This window comes from Leptodactylus fuscus, chromosome 3 (assembly GCF_031893055.1).
Source record: "Leptodactylus fuscus isolate aLepFus1 chromosome 3, aLepFus1.hap2, whole genome shotgun sequence".
Classification (NCBI taxonomy): Eukaryota; Metazoa; Chordata; class Amphibia; order Anura; family Leptodactylidae; genus Leptodactylus; species Leptodactylus fuscus.
In genome coordinates this window covers 193,456,148-193,472,845 of record NC_134267.1, presented here as the reverse complement: position 1 = coordinate 193,472,845, position 16,698 = coordinate 193,456,148, and the positions used below count along the sequence as shown (strand labels likewise).

The following is a 16,698-nucleotide window of genomic DNA, read 5'->3' as shown; positions in this document are numbered from 1 at the left end:
TGCCCAAGGAGGCTCAAAAGAAGTAACGTAAGGTGAGTATTTTTTTTATTTTTTTTATTTTTTTCCTCTATCCAAAGGAATTTGAAGAGACCTCATAGTATAATAATGTCTCTTTCACTTTAATATAACTTCAGCTGTGTTTGCTTTAGAGAGCTAGAAATTGGATAGATAGGTTCCGATGATGTAAGCCATATTAAGGTGTGGTTATACCAAACTTGTTCAACCCAAAACCAATCTTGGAACTGAGCCCAAAACAAAACAAGCTCTTCATCCATCTCTAATTCTAACAATCTCCCAGCAAGAACATCGGCTGCCATCATTTTGTCAGTATTAGGTACTGTCTACATTAACCGGTTATATCCCATAACCTGAGATATAAACATCAGATAGTAATAGGGTCCAGCCCAAATGTTATTTTAAGTTCTCCCTTGAATCATAGTTTTCATAGCTTCATAATTCATGTCCATGTGTAGATGAAGTTCATAAGTTTTATATGCTTTATATTTTTATTATATTCATGGCTATCAGCCTTATCTTGCAGAGGGTGAAGCTATTGAGAAAGCAATATATTTAGGACTGAGATATCGAACAATGGCGGCCGCAGCAAAGCTTCAAATTTGTCATTTTTGTGATACTGAGGCAAAATGTGGTTCTAAGTCTCGAAGCTCCCAAGACTTGGAAGGATTATTCATTTAGTCTTGTTCTTTGAAAATCCCATAGAAAATGTTTTTATTGATGTGCCTTTTAAGAGTTTCCATTTACACGTCTGTCTTGGCACTGAGTGAACTGTCTTCGGTTTTGCCTTCCTCCCGGTTTTTCACATTGTCAGTTCCATCCTGTCTACATGGCAAACGAAGAAGAATCTGACGAAATTTCTTGACAGCAAAGAAATAGACAAGCGGGTCTAGGGCAGCATTTAGGGTGCTGAGGCAAGAGGTAAAGCGATTTGCTAAGGCTAACCCTTGCCTTAAGGTACAGGGAGACAGGATAGCGGTGCTTTCACCTCCTGGCATGAGGACATGGTAAAGTGCACGGCTCAGATGGTATGGAACAAAGCAGATCAGGAATATTGTAAGGACTAGGAGCACCATCTTTACAGCACGCTCCTTGGGTTTCCTGTCACCTCCTTTCCGCAGTCGCCTCAATATAAGACCATAGCATGTGACTGTGGCCAAGAAGGGGATGGCAAATGCTGCACTGAGTGATGACAATGCCCGCAAAGATGGTGTTTCGCGATAGAGCAGCCGACAGACTGTTTCTTCCATTGCTGCTCTTCGACCTAATAGTAATGGTGCAGTGGCAAATGCAACAATAGCCCACAAAAAGCCGCAGGTCAAATGAGCATGTAATGGTTTTCGGAACTTGACTGAGTTGAGAGGATGCACAATAGCCAGATACCTATCAATGCTTATGCCAGCCAAGAAGTAAAGACTGGCATACATATTGAGATAGAAAACAAAACCAGACAGCCTGCATGCCATTGAGCCAAAGGGCCAACTATTTGCTGACAAGTGATAGAAGAGCCGAGTAGGTAAGCTGAGCAATAAGAAGAGATCTGATAAGGCAAGGTGAAGGAGAAAGATGTCAGAGGGTGACTTAGGTTGGCGGTCTCTAACAAAGAGTGACAGAGCAATGATGTTTCCCACTCCTCCAACAAACAGGCCGAGCAGGTAGCAAACAGACAACAGAGCATTTTCCAGCCATGTTTCCTGAACACACGGATCCACCCATGTCAGACTGGAAGAGTTATCGAACATATTGTCCTCAGAATTAGTCATTGTCCCAACCAAAGATTCGGCAGTGCCACACTGGAAAACAGAGGCATAGTCATTACTTATTCTATACTCAGTCCTTACATTACATCTGTTACATCTGTACATCTATTACAGCTCAAATTCATGTAATAGTAATTGTGTGTGTATATATACAGTCCTATGAAAAAGTTTGGGCACCCCTATTAATCTTAATCATTTTTAGTTCTAAATATTTTGGTATTTGCAACAGCCATTTCAGTTTGATATATCTAATAACTGATGGACACAGTAATATTTCAGGATTGAAATGAGGTTTATTGTACTAACAGAAAATGTGCAATATGCATTAAACCAAAATTTGACCGGTGCAAAAGTATGGGCACCTCAACAGAAAAGTGACATTAATATTTAGTAGATCCTCCTTTTGCAAAGATAACAGCCTCTAGTCGCTTCCTGTAGCTTTTAATCAGTTCCTGGATCCTGGATAAAGGTATTTTGGACAAACAATTCAAGTTCAGTTAAGTTAGATGGTCGCCGAGCATGGACAGCCCGCTTCAAATCATCCCACAGATGTTCAATGATATTCAGGTCTGGGGACTGGGATGGCCATTCCAGAACATTGTAATTGTTCCTCTGCATGAATGCCTGAGGATTTGGAGCGGTGTTTTGGATCATTGTCTTGCTGAAATATCCATCCCCGGCGTAACTTCAACTTCGTCACTGATTCTTGAACATTATTCTCAAGAATCTGCTGATACTGAGTGGAATCCATGCGACTCTCAACTTTAACAAGATTCCCGATGCCGGCATTGGCCACACAGCCCCAAAGCATGATGGAACCTCCACCAAATTTTACAGTGGGTAGCATGTGTTTTTCTTGGAATGCTGTTTCTTTTTGGACGCCATGCATAACGCCTTTTTTTTATAACCAAATAACTCAATTTTTGTTTCCAAAATGAAGCTGCCTTGTCCAAATGTGCTTTTTCATACCTCAGGCAACTCTATTTGTGGCGTACGTGCAGAAACGGCTTCTTTCTCATCACTCTCCCATACAGCTTCTATTTGTGCAAAGTGCGCTGTATTGCTGACCGATGCACAGTGACACCATCTGCAGCAAGATGATGCTGCAGCTCTTTGGAGGTGGTCTGTGGATTGTCCTTGACTGTTCTCACCATTCTTCTTCTCTGCCTTTCTGATATTTTTCTTGGCCTGCCACTTCTGGGCTTAACAAGAACTGTCCCTGTGGTCTTCCATTTCCTTACTATGTTCCTCACAGTGGAAACTGACAGGTTAAATCTCTGAGACAACGTTTTGTATCCTTCCCCTGAACAACTATGTTGAACAATCTTTGTTTTCAGATCATTTGAGAGCGGGCTGTCCATGTTCGGCGACCATCAAACTTAACTGAACTTGAATTGTTTTGTAGAAAGAAATGGTCCAAAATACCTTCATCCAGGATCCAGGAACTGATTAAAAGCTACAGGAAGCGACTAGAGGCTGTTATCTTTGCAAAAGGAGGATGTACTAAATATTAATGTCACTTTTCTGTTGAGGTGCCCATATTTTTGCACCGGTCAAATTTTGGTTTAATGCATATTGCGCATTTTCTGTTAGTACAATAAACCTCATTTCAATCCTGAAATATTACTGTGTCCATCAGTTATTAGATATATCAAACTGAAATGGCTGTTGCAAACACCAAAATATTTAGAACTAAAAATGATTAAGATTAATAGGGGTGCCCAAACTTTTTCATAGGACTGTATATATATATATATATATATATATATATATATATATATATATATATATATATAGTCTTAATACATAGAACATATCTCACGCATTAAAATAGTTCATAGCAAGCTCTTTGATGTAAGGTAACTAAAGGTATATACAGTACCTCAATAGGCAAAACGTAGGGAGACTCTCTGATATAAGATGGCCATGTTGTGGTCCCAAAAAGACCATAATATGTTGTGCCTTAACTACTACCCCAATCCCAACACATTTGGGACACTATGTAAGATGTAAAGAAAACAAGAATGCAATGATTTGGAAATGCCCTGTTTCCCCGAAAATATGACACTCTCTTATGTTAAATTCTCTTCTGAAATATATGACCTATCTTATTTTCAGGGGATGTCTTATGCAGCGGCTGGTGCGGGGGACGATCGGCAGTCATGCCAGCGCTTCCTTAGCGGAGTGCCAGCATGACTGCCGGTTGTAGGTGGTCCATGAGGTGAAGGGGGGGGGGGTCTTATTTTCAGGGAAACATATAACCATATGTTACAATTTAACAATATGTCACAAGAGAACATGGATCACATATCAGAAGGTGAAAGTTACACATTATTGCATTTCATTTGAGGAAAATAAATAGTATCTCATTTAGAAAGTGATAGATGCAACATTGGTTGGGACAGGCCATGTCTGTCATGTAGAGCATCCTCTATTCTATTTACAACAGTAAGTAACCTTCTGGGAAGTGAGGAGACCAATCCTGGAGGAAAGTTGTGCCATTCTTGTCTGATGTAGGAGTCTAGCTACTCAATAGTCCTGGGACTTCTCTACCAGATTATATCATTTCATAATGTGACGAATGTTTTCTATTGGTGAAAGGTCAGGACTACAAGGACATCAGTTCAGCTTTCAGACTCTTTTTCTCCAAAACCATGTTGTTGAGATGGATGTATTACAGGTAGTCCTCGACTTACGATGTTGATTTGTTCTTATGCTGCGTCATAAACAGAATTTCGACGTAAGTCGGAAACATACCATATGACGCCGCGTAGGAATGGATCAACGTGATTTAGTGTGCATCGGCTCGGAACCAAGGAAGACTGTACCATATACAGTACAGTACAGTACAGTCTTCCTCGGTTCCGAGCCGCTGCACACTAAATCACATACTGTACAGGGAGAGCTGGCAGCTTGCATTTATGCAGGAGTTTACTTTTTCTCATAGGAATGCATTGGCCAGCGTTGATTGGCCAGTGTACAGCATTCGGCCAATCAACACTGGCCAGGAGGTGGAGTCTAATATTGGACTACAATGGAGACTGCTGTGGTCCGATCTTAGACTCCGCCTCCTCACAGCCGAGCCTCCGGCAGAACCAGCGTTGATTGGCTGAATGCTGTACACTGGCCAATCAACGCTGGTCAATTCATTCCTATGAGAAAAAGTCAGCTCCCTCATAACAGCAAGCTGCCAGCTCTCCTGACTAGCAAGGATGAGCCTGCTGCAGAACCAGCGTTGATTTGCCGCTGTCTCCGGCTCTCCGTTGTGCGCTGACAGTGTCCATTTGGTCTTTTGCTGGCGCCTCCTTGCTGGAAGTCCTACACCTCATATGATCTCTGAGACTAATTAGGTAAAGAATTTCCAGAAATGAGACCATGAGACCGAACAGACACAGGCAGGGGACAACGGGGTGCTGGGGACAGGTGGGTATACTTTTTTTTTTGTTTTTTTATTTTTACACCTCCCTGGCGGCCACCACAGTGATCACTCCAATTTATAGACAACCTCTTTTAAGGGGATGTCTGGGCCCAATTTTTTTATGGCCACTTCACTGGTCTCCCCCAATACAGTGGTCTCTTCACTGGTCCCCCATAATATATGGGGAACAGTGATGGGGCCATTATACTGTGTGGGAGCAGTGATGGGGCAACATCCTGTGCGGAAGGGGGACGTTTCACTGTGTGGGACATATTAAAGGGGTTGTCCAGGGTTACTCTTTTTTATGGTCTATACTTAGTATAGGCCATAAATACCTCAAACCCCATATTGCAGTAACACAACGTCTTTGGCTACTACAGAAAAAAAATTATGTGTTTTACAAACCAGCAAAGTGAATGAAATGAAATCAAATTTCCCTCATCCGCACACTGCAGGAAAAAAGATGTGGAACAGCCACAAACTCTAAAATGTGTGCGCTTCTAAAAACATGGCCGGTTACTTTCAGCTGTGCAATCAGGAGAAAGTATCAGGAAAATGCATCAAAAGCGCAATGTAAAACACTGTGGAAAAAATACATTGAGATTCACCGCTATTTATTCCACAGGGTTTTTGAACTGTGTCTTGCTGTTGGGCCTCATCCTGATCATCTCAATATACTGTGTACTAGGGGCAACATGGTGGCTCAGTGGTTAGCACTGCAGCCTTGCAGCGCTGGAGTCCTGGGTTCGAATCCTGCCAGGAACAACATCTGCAAGGAGTTTGTATGTTTTCCCCATGTTTGCATGGATTTCCTCCCATATTTCAAAAAGACATACTGATAGGGGAAAATGTACATTGTGAGCTCTAATAAATATACATATATATATATATATATATATATACTGTGTACTACACTATAAGGCTAAGGCCCCACGTAGCATCCCGCAGAAAAAAAATGCTGTGGAAAACCCCCGGCGGCAACGCATCAGTTTTTCCCACAGCACTTACTGCAGAAACTCCGCACAAGTTTCCTCTAAGGACTTTCTGCTTCCATTATACCTATAGGGACATTGCCGGTGTGTCTGTAGGTATAAGTGACATGCTACGAGTTCCAAAACCACAACAGTTTTGAAAATTGCAGTGTGTCCATTGCGTGTATTTTTCTGCAATGTGTGGATGAGATTGCACACACTATATACCTACACACTCAGGCCTGGTTCACATCTGCGTTCAGTAATCCATTTGGGGAGTCCGCATGGTGACCCCTCGAACAGACTACTGAACGCATTAGCAAGCGGTGTGCTGTGAAAGCACATGGACCCCATAGATTATAATGGAGTCCGTGTGCTTTCCGTGCGGTGTCCACACGGAACATGCGGACAGAAAAGTACTTCATGATCTACTTTCCTGTCCACATGTTCCGTACAGAGACCGCACGGAAAGCACACAGACTCCATTATAGTCTATGGGGTCCATGTGCTTTCACTGCACACCGCTTGCTAATGCTTTCGTAGTTCATTTGGGGGGCCCCTATGCGGACTTCCCAAACGGATTACCAAATGCAGATGTGAACCAGGCCTTATACATATACCATATATACATTATTATAGCATATATACACACATATACTGTACATTTATATACATTCATATACCATATATGTCATATATATACTTATATGAATGTATGAATACTATATATACTCACATATATACAGACACTCACTCCTAAACATTATTATAGTATACTGTATATACATACCTGTATACAAACATACAGTACTCACACAATATACAAGACACAAACTTTAAACAAATGTACACATATATACATATTAAATAGACAAATTTTACCAAAATAATATACTCACATTTTCCAGAAGAGTGAAGCATCACATCAGACTGCTTCCAAACTTCCCCACACGCTCCGATGTGAGAGAGACTCACTGTGAGGAGGAGGGGGAGGGAGGATGTCCGGGCAGCACAGCAGGTCCTCACAGGAAAGCAGCTGCAGCAGGTCAGTGAGAGGATTATGAGCAGCCTCATTATAGCTGATGCTGAAGCTGCACATACTGTCCTCCGATATATACAGTACTTTCCCTATATATCAGGAGGACAGCATATAGAGCTTCAGCATCAGCTAAGGGGGGCCCGTGTGTGTTGAGGCAGATGCATTGGACAGGTGCTCGATTGGGGGCCCCTGACCAATGCCTCTGCATTAGTACAATGAGGACTTAACAGTCGGGGCTCGGGGTCCACCGGGGGGATTCACTGGTTCCCCGGCAGGCCAGTCCGACCCTATCCAAGGTTAATCCATTTTCATGGATCGGGATCTGTGAAAACATCCCAACAAATACCGTACTATGTTCTAATCTTTAACGTGTCAGTCACACGGACCCTTAAAAAATAGATTAAAAAAAAAAAAGATAAATGCCCTATAAGCTGAATGCATTGATCACTGCAATGTATCAGTCTGGAGTCCAGGCTGTGTACCCCATGGAGAATTACTGAGACTAAGGCCCCATGTAGCAGGGTGAAGACTGAGGGAAAAAACCCTCTGCGGACTTTCTGCTTCAATTATACCTATAGGGAAAACGCCAACATTTCAGAAGTTATAATTGACATGCTGCGATTTCCAAAAACACAACAGTTTTGGATATTGCAGTGTTTCCACTGTGCATATTTTTCTGCAATGTGTGGATGGGATTTGCAAGAATCCCTTTGACTTTGCAGGGACTGTAAATCACCACGGTTTTTGCCATGGCGTTTCCACTACAGCCAATTCACGGTGTTTACACCACATGGGGCCCCGGTGTTAAACTGGATACAATTAGGATTACATATTTACAGGTTTGCAACCTCTGAATGTAAAGTATTATTTTACCCTTGCCATTTTGGCCAAAGCTTTAGAGGTGCTCACACATCTATGTACTGTTAATAATTTCAGTAATACAGATGTAACCAGCACTGACAAGCTATGTTTTCTGGATAGTATTGCCCAAAACTGACAGACACAATTTACATTAGTAGTACTGACTAAAAACTGTACAATGAGGACAACTACAATCACAATAACCTTTAGATGCTCTGCTGGTTTCCAAAAAAATCTAATATTTTTTTCTTCAGGATACTGGTGTAAAATCCCTGTTTTTTTTATGGATTGTCAGTAAATTTACAAACTGACAGTCTGCACGAGCGAGTCAGCGCGAGTCAGCCTGAAATACAGATTGTTTAGCACCAAGTGCTAAGATTACAATGAGCAGTCAGCTGAGAGCATTTCATTCACTTACAGCAAGCAGACCCTATAATACAAAGTATTAGTTTACAGGAGTCAGCAACCCTCAGCACTGCAGTTGTTGTGAAACTACAACTCCCAGCATTATCCATTTGCTTCTATGGGAGTTCCATGAACAGCTGAGCTAGTGTCCTGGGAGTTGTGGTGTCATAACAAATGGTAGGGACTAGAGATGAGCGAACACTGTTCGGATCAGCCGTTCCAAACAGCACACTCCCATAGAAATGAATGGAAGCACCTGGCATGTACACTTTGCCGGCGGCCAGTCGCCCTGCCAGGTGCTTCCATTCTTTTCTATGGGAGTATGCTGTTCGGAACGGCTGATCCGAACAGTGTTTTCTAGTAGAGACAAGGTTGCCAAAAGGTTTTAGAAAGTTGTGATGTATTTCGTTATATTGTGACTAGGGAGTCAATCATCAAAATAACTTCTGAACCACTGATACGTTGCTGTAGGCGCAGTAAGTGGTATAGTTAATATACTTTTTCCATTAAATGTTAATTTTGTGGCCAAAAAATAAAGTATAATCCATATAATATTGAGCTGCCCACTACACCTGAGACATAGTCCCTTTTCCACCTGACCTAATGTGCAGCAACCACAGGGGAAACAAGTGCTCTGTCAGGTGCTGCCCAAACACATCATATGTATATGGACTAGCAGTTTATATTCTCAGCAGAAAGATTGCACTTTGACAGCATGTTCACTATGTCACTAACCTCCCCTGCAACAGCATATACGGGGTTTATTAGTGCTTTTGGTGGTGGTAGACTCCTGTTAAGCATTATTACAAATATTATATAAGGTCAGGTATATTAGCAAATGGCACATAACTTTTTTTTAATTCATTTTATTTTTTATAATTTAATTTGACCCGACCTGAAATGATAGTTGCTATAATAGATGATGTACTTATAGTTCACTATATTGTGATTAAACTATATATATATATATATATATATATATATATATACACACACACACACACTGGGTATAGGACCAAATCCATAGTTTATAAATGTTAAGTAGTAGAAATCATAAATCAGACACAACAATGATAGAGTTGCTATAGTAGATTATATCCTATTCCTTATATTGGGATTAATCTTTATTAAATAGATTATATAGTCAGATATATCACCAAATCCATAGTTTATACAATGACTAAAGCAATGATAGATAATATACTTACAGCCTCCGTCTCCAGCTCCTTGTGCCAGTCTTAATGGTCTGCTCTTCTCTGTGCCTTAGTTTAAGTAGGACTGCATGTCTGTCTTGGGGTAGTCAAACAGGCTCTTTGACTAGAGGGACGGGTGTCCCCACATTCCTGTCCTCTTCTTCACCCCCCTAACAGAAAGGCACAGCAGCATTTTTCATAGTAGGACAAAGAGGGGAGTGTGTCTGTAGAACGGATGAGTGCACTGTTGCCATAGGAACTTAGGGGGGTACATCTTGAAGGGGGTTATGACTTTTTGTCAGATGAGACTATCATCCCTTGTGTACTATTAAGCATAATAAGCTGCTCATCAGAGAGCCCCCGTCCTGCGCCGGCCTCACACATACTCATCTTGTTCTACGGTCCAGCACAGCTGCAGACACATTGAGAGAGTGTATTCTAGGCCAGGCAGCAGAAAATAGTAGGCTATATTTTTGGAAATGGGTTTATTAGGAGACGTCTCTTGTAGAAGTCACCTGTAGTCAATAAATGGTTCACAAATAAAAAGGGCCTTCACCATTCACATCTAGCAGATGATAACACAGTTGTAGCTTCAGTAGTCAATAATGAAAAGACAAGTACGATAGTGTGGAGCCAGTTATTAGAGGGCACGGTGCTATGTCATGTGTGTACCAGCTAGGTTTTATTACTCAGTATTCAGTTTACAGCCCATATTTGACTGCCCTGGCACCCCAACCCTCCACCCCTGTTTTTACATCCAACAACCATGTCACATAACCCCCATCACCCCCAGCTATACTATATCACTGATTAAAGTCAGAGCGGATAAATTTATATTGATTGACATTTTAAATGCCAATTCTCCTGGAATGCCCAAGAAGCTCCAGAAATAAGGGTTGACCTCCTCAAGTCAAGAACACCTGGAAATCTCCTGAGTTTGGCAAAATGCTCCTACATCTGCTGGGCTCTCTGTGACATGGGCACATAATGGGACGTAGCTGGTATATTTTCATGACAATGTCATATAAAAAGGATGAAGTTTTGCAGCATGTTTTATGCAATAGTCTCTCAGACTAGACTAATACAATGTTGGCAGGTATGTATTTGGGAATAGCCAAGCTCACCTTACGCACCTAAAATATGGCACCACAAATGGCAGTATGCCTATCTTTTCTGTAGTCTTCACATTTTGGGTTGACCCATGAGTTTATGACATCAGCACATTTACCATGGTTCTTACAGGAGTTCAACACCAATGTATGGCGCATTCATTACAGTATCTGGAAACCCTTTTTATATGGGTTATGTTTTGCCCCGCCTACTACAACAGAAGAGTACACAGAGGTAATTAGCAATTAAAGACAACCAATGAGGACTTCACCATACCTTCAAAACGTTCCCAACACAAGAAACATATGTATTTGTTCTCTTCTGCCACTAATGTTTCACTTTACATTTACGAATCTTAGGTTGGCATGTGACTTTCTCAGTGAATTCCCCATGAACACCCTTAAGATGACCTCCAAGAATTTAATGGTTGTTAAAGCTGACAGAAGAGTCTTATGACTTAAGTAATGGTCGGGGATTTGTTCTCTAAAAACAACTTTTGTTCCTTTCCATTCCAGACAGGCTTGTTTGGACCACAGCTTGCACTCATCCTTGAGTCCCTAGCAGAGGAGAAAGGAATTTATTTTCCAGAGATCAAGAGGTCTCAGAAGGGAAATTTTCAGACGCCTGGGTCTGCTTCTGTGTCACAAGAGGTTATGCTCTGGAATTAAAGTCAATTCCTCCCAACAGTTTCTTTATAAATTTCACCAGAAATCCAGTTCCCCTCCAGTTGTTGGAAGAATTCATCTTAAGAGAACTCTAGAAGAGGTTCCCTTAGCTCAAAAGGGCAAGGTCTTCCATTTCATCATCTTTCTGGTTCCAAAACCGACCAACCAGTGGTGCCTCATAATCGACCTCACTTACCACTTACCTAAACAAGTTTCTTCTAAAAAAGAAATTAAAAATGGACTCCATCAGATGTGTCATAGATAGGTCTATCAAGGCCATAAAATTTCCTGGCTGAAGCCTACCTCAGATGCCTACTGTTCAGATTCTGCCTTCCCACCGATGCTTCCTCAGACTTACAGGAACTCATAATTTCAGTACCTTCAGTTTACATGCCTTTCTTTCAGCATCTCTGCAACTCCATGTGTGTTCTAAAAAATTATTGAGGTTCTAGCAGTGGCACTCAGACTGCAGGGAATCTTCTTAGTACAGTATCTTGATGATTGGTTCCTCTGAGCGTTTTCTGCAGAAATTCTCTAACATATCTTTGATGCAGTTCTTGGAACATCATGGTTTTAAGTAATCTAAAAGAAATCTCACCTGATTACTACTCACTCTCTCCAATACCTGGGATTTCTCCTGGATGCTAGGAGCTTCAACATCTCCCTCTACAGTGAGAGAATCCTCAGTCTGAGGAAAGGAATCAAATATCACAGGTGTCAGTCATATTTGCAATAACGTTATTAAGACACCTTATTTCAGCACTGGAGGCAGATTCCATTTCAGGATGTTCCAGAATAACATTTTAGCACAGTGTATCAGGAATTACAATCTTCTGGACTCTGTTCCTATGAAGATCTTGCACCAGACTAAATTAGACCTCACCTGGTGGCTAGACCCAAGGGTACTGTCAAGAAGATCCTTGCTTCCCCAGACCCAGCTAGTGATCTTCCAAAGGCTGGGATGCTTGTCTTGGCCCAAGGACTGTGGACCTCTCAGAAAGCAGAACTACGTCCAACCTTACGGAGATGAAGGCAGTAAGATTCACTCTACTGCATTTCTAGCAATATAGAGCAGGAGAAGGAGACCTGATTCAATCAGACAACAACCTCAGGCTACGTTCATAACTGCGCTCAGCAGACCCCAGTATAGCCTATGGGGTCCACGGGTTTCTGTGGGTAACAACTTTTTAAGCAGATTGGGTTTTTGTTTATGAGGTCAGGTGGACCTGAAGAATGGAAACCTGAACACAGGTGTGAATCTAGCCTTACTATCTTCTACTGAAACAAGTAGAGGGCACAATGAGCCAATTCTGATTCAGGAAAGCAGGAGAATTTTTCTTTGGACAATTACAGACTATAACTGATGCTAATGTATCCATTTGTTATAACTGATCCATTAAATGGATCAGTTAAAAAAATTAACACATTAACATCCGTTAGTGTCTGATATCATAGGCGTCAGCAATATATAGGGGAGGGGGCAGACTGTTCCTTATTGTACATTCCAAATGTTATTAGATGTACAATCAAGGGAGTGTCCACTCTAAAGCACTCAATTTTTTGCCACCAAAGAGTACAACAGTTAAAAAACGTTAAGCTTCCAATTCTTTGGGGCACATTATTGTACATGCCCCTGCCAATGTAAAATGTGTTTCAGGGTTACACAGTATATATAGAGCAGACTGCCTAGTAAGACCCTGCACATACTTCAACTTTTCATGAAAACTCAGGTACCCTCTTAAGCATATTTTTGCATTTGGTGGAAATAAACAAAACTGAAGGAGATGCAAAGTAATACATGAGATCTAAAGATGTGTGGGATTCTAGAATTAAGAATGAATGTCATTGTATGAAATCTGGCAGTCAGTTCTAAGAAGTTTAATTACCCATAGCGAATCTATAGGAAACACACTGGATTATAAAGGAGAGGATCCAAACAGCAGTGCTGGGGCTTTAGCCTGAGGTGCCTGGCATTTCTTGCCAATGCGTATGTATCAATGCAATGGAGTAAGGTTCTAACATAGTTCATTCCTGCCTGGTTGTAATACTACAAGCTTCCTTCTCTAGTGTACCTCTCTGATTGTAATACAGTGCTTCACCATCCTACTAATATTATAAATGTGAAAGTTTGTGTGTTTGGATGTTTGTGAGTTTGGATGTTTGTTCCTCAATCACGCTAAAACGCCTGGACGGATTTGCGTGCAATTTTCCACAAACATAGTTTTCCCTCAGGATTGAGTCACAGGCTACTTTTGGTGCCACTAAACAACATGGCTTCCTAGCAGGAGACTCACAAAAGCAGGACTCCTAGCCCCAGCTATAGACTCACACACACTGCCTGGCATTTCCTGCCTCAACCTGCCTGCACACTCCTTACTGTCACCTCAGGAGTCACCCTCACTCCACTCACTCACATTTACATATAGCTTTCCACTATATAACACATCACATTGTCTGTATCACGACATACACAACACATCACATTGTCTGTATCACGACATACACAATACAACACATCACATTGTCTGTATCACTACATACACAATATAACACATCACATTGTCTGTATCACTACATACACAATATAACACATCACATCACATTTGCTAGCCCACCAAACTTTTTAAAGCTATTTTACAGTTTCACATGTGTGTGTCCGCCCAATTCTCATATCACCGCAGACGAAGTCGCGGGTAAAAGCTAGTATTTCATATGCCTACCTGATTTTAAGATCATCCATTTCCTTCTCTCATGTACCTGCTTAATTGCAAAACATTTCACTCCTTGCTCCAACATCCCTGTCTGGTTGCATTACAATCTGCTCTCATGTGTTTTTCTGGTTGCCATGCAGTTAAATTTGCTTCTCTTGTGCACCTGTCTAGTTGCACAGAACAAACTGTATTATACTGATGTGCCTGCCTATAGTATACACATTAGATCTACGTTGGCTGAACCTGTTGATTTATAGTGACAGCTGTCCATCTAATGTGTATGAGGTCCTCCCTACTCTTCTAGGACAGTAGATGTCAGGAGAGATAAGGACTGAGGAGTTGGATTATAAATAGAGAGTCTAATTATTGGATTACAGGTAATCCTTTTGTTCTCCAGGAGATAATTCAGTGCCAGCCTTTGTGCTCCTTTTGACTCAACATACATGCTCGATCAAGCCAAACGCGCAAATATATGGAGTCTGATAAGATAGCTTTTTGCCAAAAAAGTACTCAGCCAACATCTAATATGTATGGCCAGTTTAAGCTTAAAAGAAGTCTACCACGTCTCCAAAGCAAACTCTACCATCATCAGCATGTTGCAGAGCACATTACAAAAATTTGGAGAAAAACAACTATGAAACCTTATGCAAATGATGCAGAGAGTGCACTGGAGGTGGGGCCTTCAGCTCTCTGGAGCACTGCTCTTTTAACTCAGAACACTACTTTGTCCTCCTTCCTGTTCCACCCAGTGCAGTGAGAAATGATCCTCCCACTGCTATGACATCACCCATCCTATTTGAGCTGGAAGAGCAGTGCTCACAGGACTAAAGACCCGCCCCCAGTGCACCAAGTACCTCACTTGCATATGACTTATGTTTCCTTTTTTTTGTAATTTGCATGGTTGTAATACAGTAAGCTTTCCTAGCTGGTGTATCTATCTATTTGTAATGGAGTTACTTCCTGCTCTCATATACTGCCTGGTAGTGATGATACAGCAAGTTTCCTTTTCTGGCATACCTGCCTTGTTGTAATTCCAATTTGATGTGCTTGCCTGGTTGCAATGAAGTTCACCGCTTTAATGTACTTGCCAGGTTATAATTTAGTAAACTTCCTTTGCTGATGTGGTGGTCTGGTTGTAACACAGTCCACTGTTTGCTCCGACGCGCTGACCTGGGTGTAATAGTTTGCTCTCTGCTCTGATGTGCCGTGTCTGGTTGTAATGCAGTTCACTCCCTGCTTTGATGTGCTGACCTGGATGTAATAGCTTAGTCCCTGCTCTGAGGTGCCTGCCTGGTTGTATTAGATTAAGCTCTGATATGCCTGTTTGTTGTAGGACAATGTTCTCCCTAATTTTTACCCACATTTTTCATTTAATGTCTAACTCTAGGTTCACACCTGCAATTGAGTACCCAAAAAAGTAAACCCAATCCACTTCTACCCAATTTATATTAAATCCCATGTGGAATCCATAACGTGTCTTCTTCATTTACGATGTGTTACAAATTATTATGCAAATAATATTTTCTCATATTTTCAAAAATTACGTATATGCATTGCAGTCATTGTAATTTTCCAGTCATCAACTATTAGAGTACAATTGAAAGGTTTTTGAACAAACTGCCTATGATAACAGTATATTTTAATTAAAAAAAATAAACACAAAATGCACTCAAAATGCATGTTCTAAATTATTATGCGCAGCAGAGTTTTCAACTTTTTTATTTTTATAAAGAACAAAAAAATGGTCATTTGTGAAATTCTAAGCATTAGCAGGTTATTACAAACTGCAATCAAACAGTTTTCAAGTCAAAACTTTATTCTAGGTGATGTTACATTTGCACATAGGACCCCTTGTTGGAAAGGAGCTTCTGAACTCTCTTGTCCATTGAATATGTCAGGTTTTGGATGGTTTCTGCTTCAATTGTTTTGCATGAGGACTGAATACCCCCCCAGAGCTGTTGCTTAGATGTGAACTGCCTGCCGCTATCATAGACACTCCTTTTGATGATGCTCCAGAGGTTGTCAATGGGGTTGAAGTCAGGGGAGCATGGGGGCCGCACCATAAGTTTGTCCCCTTTTATGCCCATAGCAGCCAGAGATGCAGATGTGTTATTTGCAGCATGAGACATTGGTGCATTATCACGCATGAAAATGATCTTGCTGCAGAATGCACGGTTCTGCTTCTTCTTGAACCATGGCAGGAGGGGCTGTTTGAGAAACTCCACATACATTATGGAGTTCATCTTTACCCCTTCAGGGATCCTAAAGGGGCCGACAATCTCTCTCCCCATGATTCCAGCCCAAAACATTACTCGACCTCCTCCTTGTTGGCGCCGTAGCCGTATTTGCATGGGGTGTCCATCAACCATCCATCCTCCATTCCATCCATCTGGACCATCGAGCGTTGCACGGCACTCATCGGTGAACAAAACAGTTTTGAAGTCAGTGTTCATGTATTGTTTGGCGCACTGGAGCCGTTTCTGCTTGTGTGCAGTGGATAGAGGAGGTCGACAGGATGGCTTACGCACAGCTGCAAACCTCTGAAGGACC

The 16,698-nt window shown here is 41.5% G+C and overlaps 1 protein-coding gene across 1 annotated transcript; it reads right to left on the bottom strand.

Moving 5' to 3' along the window:
• Nucleotides 1–700: 700 nt before the first annotated feature.
• GPR17 (G protein-coupled receptor 17) lies at nt 701–1,802 on the bottom strand. The gene has a single exon (XM_075266760.1). It carries the CDS (start codon nt 1,776–1,778, stop codon nt 759–761), a length of 1,020 nt encoding a protein of 339 aa, XP_075122861.1. The 5' UTR covers nt 1,779–1,802; the 3' UTR covers nt 701–758.
• Nucleotides 1,803–16,698: the final 14,896 nt, after the last annotated feature.

Bases quoted from the DNA above. Each gene is read 5' to 3' on its own strand.
- GPR17 (XM_075266760.1), bottom strand. From the start codon at position 1,778: ATGACTAATTCTGAGGACAATATGTTCGATAACTCTTCCAGTCTGACA.